Genomic DNA, 8,296 nt, shown 5'->3' with positions numbered 1-8,296 from the left:
GAATGGTTAGAGTTGGATCCGTAGGTAGAATTACTCAAGAATGGTTAAGAGTGACTGTCCACTCCAAATCTTGCAATCTACGGCCATTAACAAGCATTAGTAAAACTGAAGTTACCCATCAATCAATCAATCAATCAATAGAGAAATTCTTGTCTCACTAAATTCCAAAGTCTGGTTTGGAAGTAATTGATACTGATAGTGAAACACATTAAGAGGATAAAATACATTTTTTAAAACGAAAATTAAAGAAAATAAAAATACAACAATTATAAGATGATTATGATCGGATTCTCATCTACTTTTCGCCGTTTAACGGTACACCGTTGTTCCTGTTCTTTCTCCATATCATGTCTACACAGAGGACAATTAGTCTTCCGTTTCCTCCATTCAGAAATACATCTGGAATGAAAAGTATGAGAACAATTCAAAACTCTTGCAGCTCCATCATCATCGTCGCCGCCGTCAGCGGTGTCTATATCTTGTAGACAAATCGAACAAACATCTCCGTCATCTAAAACCACAACCTTCTTGGTATTCAGACGATTATCCATCTCTTCTTCGATTCTTCTTTCAATAGCTTTATGAGTTTCAACAAACGTTATTGAGTAATCGACGCCTGTTAGAATAGATCGTTCCAACGCTAATCTCTGGGTTTGGGAATTTAATTTCAGAGCTTGTAAATCTGATGAACATGAATCGTTGAGGCGTGCTCTCTTTTTCGCGATTTCGATGACCCTATCAGTGAAATCGATTAGATCCACCATTTTTAAGGGATTTGATTTCTGAGACTAGAAGAATTTTTCTTGAGGGATTTTTTAGTGATGGTTTTTAGTGGATGTTCTGAACTGAATCCCATTATTTATATATACTCATAATATCCTGATCTACTTTTTTGGTATGGTGAAAAGAAGATATAGGAAAGGTAACGCTTTCGCTTTTGCAAGTAAAAAAGGAATTACCAAGACGCAACGCCCTAAATCCATTATTGGTGGCCAAATGCAATGGCCCAACACTAACGCTAGCTAGCCCTCTTGCCAACTTGGCTAACCCAAGTTGGTTCCAGCTTTTGATTGTATTAGTTGTTTATTCAAGCTAGACAGGGCATTGCGCATCCGTTGGAAGTACAACAATTTTTTTTTTTTTAATCTGGAACAACCTAACTCTATATGCGGAAGTCTATTCAGTGCAAAATACTTTAAAGAATAATCAATTCTACAAGGAAATATCTCCATTCCATCCTCTTCAAGCCCTTACTGGAGATAACTCGCATCAATTATCCCTACCATGCAAAATTTAATTGTCCATCAAATTGGAAATGGGTTATCAACACCAGTAGAAGCTAACTGGATTCCACACTCTCCAAATCTAGATCCAACACATTACTACCCAATCCAAATGGCAGCGGATATCATCGACCCAATCTCCCACTCCTGAAATCATGAAAAATTGAACACCTTTCCCAATCAAACATTTCAAAAAATCATCAACATCCACCTTCCACAAAATAATACCCCAGATAAAATTCTCTGGCCACACTCAAAATCGGGAAGCTACACCACATCTTCAAGATACAAATGTCTAACTCATGGTCAACCAACCCACACACCTTTACAACCTACCAAGTTCTTATGGATTTTACCGTGTCCACCAAACATTCGGCTTTTCTTGTGGAAAGCCATCAATAAAGGAGTACCAACCTTTTCTCTCCAACATCGAATCCATTTGACCAACTCAGACATATGTCCAAGATGCAATACTGATACGGAATTAGCAAGCCACCTTTTAATTCACTGTCCAACAGCAGCTACTTCCTAAACAACTTATTCAATCAACTTACAAATTCACCAAACACCAATCATACCCAGACTTTCACCTTAACTCCACAAACAAGTATATCCTAAATCCTGCAACAACCAACATCAACTTCGACAATCTCTTCATTTTGTTTTTTATTCTGGACCCTATGGCTATCCAGAAATGATCTGATTTACCAACAAAAACAAACAACGTCAGAAGAAATCCTAGCCTGGGCACAAAAACTACAACAAGAATATTCATGGGCACAACACGCCTCACTACCAATCATACCAGAAGCTACACCAATAGTCAACCGCCCAACAACAGATAAAAGGATAGCAACAATATCGGTAGGATGGTCCGTTACGAATATCAATTGGATTAAAATTAACACAGATGGAGCAGCCAGAGACCACCCGGGATTTGCAGGGGCATGATTCGTCTGTAGAGACTCAGATGCACGAACAATAATAGCTATGGATCAACCACTAGGAACTACGACTGCACTAACTGCAAAAACATGAGCCTTACTATTGGCTTCAAGAACAACAATAGAGAGACAATGGCCTAGAATTCTCTTTGAAACAGACTCGGATAACCTCACTGCGTTTCATTACATCAACTACCACACCACCTTGGCACATAGCAGAAATGATTGAAGAAATAAAAAATAGACTGAGGCAAATCTCGCAAGTCGATATACAACACAATTACAGGGAAGGAAATCAAGCAGCGGACGGATTGGCAAATCATGCAGCAGATGGAAGCCAAACATGAAACTATTCAACCAAAATCTAGGACCAGGCAATCCCATCTTTTATCAGTCACATTTTATTTCAAGACTCTGTGGGTACCACATACCCAAGACAAGTTGTAATCTAAACTTTCTATAATAAATTCATGCTTCAAAAAAAAAATCTGGAAAAACAAAACAAATACAAAAGCAAAGACAAGAAAACAAATGAAACATGTAGAAAGTTGTCATGTTATCATCTCAAGGTACTCCTTATTTTGATTTTTAGACTTCAAACTCGTGTTTCTGCCAACAACTCTGGTAGTACTACTACCTTCTTTAGAATTATTATTTATATCTAAGAAAACATATATCTCTTCTTTCCAGGTATTGAAGATTGAAGACTTCCTAGTTTCAGCCACATAGTTGCAAGATCTATGGATGAACTTGAAACCTAAAAAAATTCTGTAACCTTCCAAAATTATCATACCTTCTCTTATGATTTTTTGATTCGTCTAATCCAACATGGTGTCTTTCTCTTTTATAAACTTTACTATTCTTTCATAGTCCCCCTATTTTCAGAAATGGAACATTCCTTCATCTCTGGCCTACTTGGCACCTTGTAATAGAGCAAAGCTTCGGTTTTTTCGGGACATGAATCTTTGAATATTCCATACTTAGCTCCTTTTCCATCACCTGCATCATTTCTCAAGATTAGACCAAAGCCAGCATTATCAAAAGCAGAAAGGCAAGAGGCACCATAGTTTATTTTGCTGCAATTAGTGTCAGGGAATTTCAGTGGGATACAATTTTTCGCAACTGAACTAGTACAACTAGACTGCTAGTTCACATTTCCTAGAGTATTGCATCAACAATTGATGTGTCTCTGAATTGCAATTGAAAGATGCATAGAAGAAGTGGATTTTTCTTCAAAAATCCTAGTGCATCTTTCCTTCCATAAGAACCAGAATTTAGTTGCACATATCTCAGTCAAATTGTCTCCTCCTACCTGCCACCGGTCATAGTGATCTTTGAAAGATAAATTTCCTGCATTGATATTTGCTCCACCAGAAAAGGGAGGCAGATTCCACAAAGATTTTGCATATCCACATTCAAAATATAAATGTTATAATGTTTCAATGTTATCATGGCAGAAAATGCATTTTTCATCAATATCAGGCATGTAATGTGCTAAGATCTGTGTAATTGGTAGATCATCATTCAAACATTTCCATATAAAAAGTTTTATTCTCTGTGGCATTCCTGCTTTCCAGAACTTTTTCCTAAATAATTCTCTATCTCTATCCACTGTTTTCATTCCATATAACCTATCATAAAGTGATTTAACCGTAAATATTCCATTCCTTGTTAATTTCTATCTAGGTTTGTCCTTCTCTAAGGTATCATCCTTACCTAAAAACAAATTGATATACAAAATAGATTGTGCAATAATATGAGGAAAAGATGCCATGATTAGTTCGTGGTTTTACTTATTCGTATCCGGATTATTCAGATCCGATACAAGTGTTAACGAAGTGTTCCTTTCGGAACAGAGATGATCAAGAGAAATTTCAAGATCAGGGATCCATTTGTCAGTCCAAATGTTAAAGCATTGAACATCTCCAACATCCCAACAAATATATTTGTGAATTAGATTTATTCCATGCATAACGCATTTCCAAATCCATGAAGAGTTAACCGATTTTTTACAAGAGAAAATCGATTTATTCCTAAAATATTTTTCCTTAAATTGTTTCACCCACTAAGAGTTTGGTTGTGAAATAAATCTCCAGGCAAGTCTAGCCATCATTGCCTGGTTCATTTTTTCAGCATCCTTAAACCCCAAACCTCCCATTTTTATTGACTTACACATAAATTTCCAAGAATTAACGTAATGACCCTTTGATTTACTTTTTTCCCACACCAAAAATCTCTCTGAATAGATTTAATTTTGGCTGTAATCTTTTTAGGTAGCTTAAAACACCTGATAAGCACGAAAGTGCGACGCATTTTCACCCATAACTACATTAGCTGCGACTCATTTTATCACTAATAAACTTGTTTGTAGGTATTTTTGGGTAATAAACATTTGTGGAAAATTCGGCTCGAAAAGTTGCTAAAGACACCTCCGGAGGACAAATGCTAAATGGACTCTCAAATGGATAAGGGGTACCAAAATTACTAAGGGGCGCCCTCATTTGCTATTCGCACCCCATCAGTTGGATTATGGGCATCCATTATCTTCCCCATTTGAAATCAGTTTTGGCGGGAATAGAAGAGCAGATTTAGGGTTCGATTTTGGGCAACTTTTGGACAGATTCAATCGCTGGGTTTGGTACAGATGAACTCTAATTGACTAAACAGGCCTGGTATATGAGCTTGATTTGACTAAATTTGAACATATAGTTGGGTATTTAAAGAAACAGAGTATCGGGTTTGGTTGAGTTAGTTTTAATCAGTTTCCGGAGAGATTCAATGAAAGATTTTTGTTGGATTGGACTTGTATTGGGTGAACAGGGTGAGCATGGGTATTTGACTCAATGAAATTGGCTTAATCGTCGTGTTGAAACTAAACAGGGGAATACGTGTACGGAGGATACTCTCCGTTAAACTCGAGAGGATTTGGGGAGATTTTATCGTTGCAATCAGTTCATTCCAGCCTGTTACACTAAGACAGGGATGTTGAGTCCTTCAGATTCGAGAAAAGAAAAGAAGTTACGTGGAATTGATGCAAAACAGAGGCTTGAGATATCACGGGATTTGTAGAGTTATATTGGGAAGGTTTGCGTGTATTCTCAGCGTTCGTGACTTCTTCTTAGACGTATTTTAGCGTGTTTGGAGTATGTAAACAGAAGTCAGATGCATCAGGAGTTAAAAAAAGGGAAGAAAATATTCAGAAGGAGATATTCTTTACTGCCGAGTGAATGGGGAATTATATGGAGTTATGACGGGATATTTCAGTGCTACGACACTACATAAACTGTTGAGGATTAATAGAAGGGGGTTTGGAGAGTTAGGGGGAGGTTCTGCTTCGTAGAAGAAGTTGCAGACAATTTATGCACTTTCAGGCGAAGAAGAAGAGGAAGAACAAAGAACAACATATATAGACAGTTGCAGAAACCGTGCATATACATTCAAATCCAATAACTTTGTAACAATTATTTCGAGTTCACAACACTCTGTTGGTGTTTCTCTGTAACAGTGGGTTCTGTAACAATTATATTTGTTACAAACACACTGCTTTATACCCTTCCCTCTTGCAAACACCTTTTTAAGCAATGAAATCAACTTTTGAGTGTATTTCCAACATGAGGAGCTAGACCCCATCTCTGGGATGACAGACGAAGATGAATTTTCATCATGTTGTAAATTAAATTAATTCCTTAATTACTATCTTCACTGATTTTTAGTGAATTATGATTTCTATTAATTACCTGTCACTTTGTTTGATGACGCATGCTTAGTTCTAGTTAATTTGATGCGCCATGCTTACAACCTACAACTAATGTTTTACGAAATGTACTTTGGCAAAGAATACAGTTGATATTTCTTGTGTTTGGAGCTATAAACGTCAAGGATTTACTTTTAAAACCCATTGTTTGTACCCTAATATTTTACACTAGAAATGGGCTTACTTGGGCATAATATGTTCCTCTTATTAGTCAAGTATGGCTCACTAGGCCTCAGAAGCACTATACATAAAAGCCCATGTGCAAAGATCAAAATCAAGCTAAGGAGGTGCCACATCTCCAATGCCACGTCAGCAGTCCAGTGACGTCAACATGAGTCAGCATACTCTGACGACGTCAGCATATTTTGTTGAAGAAGAGAATATTCCGTTATAGTTGTAACGTCGTTAGCGAACAACGAATCTGGATCATTCAATTGTAACGTCGTCATGACGGCGTTAGTGTCACCGTCTATCACGTCATCATGACGTCATCAGCTTGTATCATGACGCCACATACGCTGGTCTTCTTCTCCGGCGGCGGCCTTGCCCGGTGGTCTTTCCCGGTGGCCATTCCCGACGACCTTCCCGTAGAAAGTTGGTCTTGATTCCATACTTCGCGATAGATCCAGTTAGCATACTCCTCGGTTGTTTCCACCCCACAAGTTTTCACTAGAGGATGTTTACGCCCACCTGGTTGAACCGAGCCGGCTCACCGAGTTCCATCCGAGTTGAGTTGTTGACTCACTGATGTTTCAACCCATCCTCGTTTGACTTGTGGATTTCTCCGCCCCATTATGTGGGCTTAGCTAATTGTGCCAATTCTAGGGCTTGATCTTTTGGACCCTTTTTCTTAGCTAATTCCATAACCCTAGAGGAAGTTTCTGGACACATCTAGAAGGGTTGTTAGCCAAGTCACGCAGGGAATAATATGGAATATTCCATAAGACATGCAGGGCAAGTTAATACAATTTATGCCACGATGCATGCAGAGAAAATTAATACAATTCATGCTTACCTCAAAATGAGGGTAAGACCCTGATGTGCAACAAATAAATACATGGGTTCACAACCCTAAAAGGTATGCAATCTTCCCTACTAAAACTCCTGTGAAAAACTCTAGCTAACTTAAACATCAGAGGGTTTTTTACAGGTACCCCCCAACACTGTTCACGTGAAGAGAAAGGAAGCTTTTCGATCAATATCAACATCATCATTATCATCATATTCGTGTTTGGAGGTGAAAATATTTTACCAACCAAAAATTGGCGCCGGACCAAGGGGATTCGAGAAAAGAGATCGTGTTTTTCCCGAATCGAGATTATGGCAAAAGTAAGACAGACTACACGAAAGATCGTTTCTGCTAGAAATCCTCGACACTCAGTCCAATCAGCACCTGTAGTGCCTACCGGAAACAGACAGGGTTGTGATCATGTTCGTGGCAGAACCCCAGATCATGGTCGAGATCGTGTTCGTGAAAAAACCCCAGATCGTGTTCGTGACAGATTCCCGAATCCGAATAATCGGAGAAGCGAAAACGACCGATGATCGAAGACGAATGAATGAATGTTGATTTCATATCTGATGGAGAAAACTCGCGAGTTCGAGCAGACCGAGGGATTGTATTCGGCATCCCGTCAAGTAGGAATAACGATCGACATGATCTGCGTGATGGACGAACAACGACTCTTAGTACGGAGGAAGAACGGTTGCATTGTCAGCTGAATGATGTAGAGAAAGAGAACGCTCTCCTTAGATTGGAACGTGAGAACCAGTCTCGACCAAGGATTGTTAATCTGAACAACCAGAAGGGTCGATCTGTATGAGAGCGTCTTGGAAGTTGAGTTACCCGCGAGATGTAGATCAAAACAGAGAAGTGATCGATCTTGATAGACCATAGAAATATTTGTTGGTCACTGGAGATCTACCTAAACGAAGGCGTGTACGAGACCGACGAGCAGGAACCCGAGAACGGCCAACTACAACTCAACAGAGTACAGCCAGAACCACCGCCCACTCAAAACGCCTCAGGAATGACGAGGATGAGTTTCGAGATCGTCACGATGAGTTTTGAGATTGACACGATGAGTTAGAATTTTCGCGTGATTACTTTGATCGTACGGAGTAAAAAAGAGTTGGAAGAGAGTCCACTGGTCCCCAAAGGAAAAGAATAATATCCAAAGTTGATTTTCATAGGATCAGGACTATGAGCTGGAAGACAATTCCTCTGATGGTGATGTTAACGCAATAACAGATGCTCGCCTATGCAAGATGATCGAGAAAGTAATGTCGAAAAAGCACTCCATAGAGGAAAGGAT

General features: G+C 38.9%; 1 protein-coding gene across 1 annotated transcript; it reads right to left on the bottom strand.

The window, feature by feature from the left end:
* Positions 1-266: 266 nt before the first annotated feature.
* LOC113316492 (E3 ubiquitin-protein ligase RNF181 homolog) lies at positions 267-764 on the bottom strand. Its single transcript, XM_026564660.1, has one exon. It carries the CDS (start codon positions 762-764, stop codon positions 267-269), a length of 498 nt encoding a protein of 165 aa, XP_026420445.1.
* Positions 765-8,296: the final 7,532 nt, after the last annotated feature.

This window comes from Papaver somniferum, chromosome 10 (assembly GCF_003573695.1).
Source record: "Papaver somniferum cultivar HN1 chromosome 10, ASM357369v1, whole genome shotgun sequence".
In the NCBI taxonomy this organism is placed as follows: domain Eukaryota; kingdom Viridiplantae; phylum Streptophyta; class Magnoliopsida; order Ranunculales; family Papaveraceae; genus Papaver; species Papaver somniferum.
Note: the sequence above shows the minus strand (reverse complement) of the source record. Positions and strands in the feature narration are given on the sequence as shown.

Excerpts from the sequence above, each read along its gene's own strand:
- LOC113316492 (XM_026564660.1), bottom strand. The coding sequence starts at position 764 with ATGGTGGATCTAATCGATTTCACTGATAGGGTCATCGAAATCGCGAAA.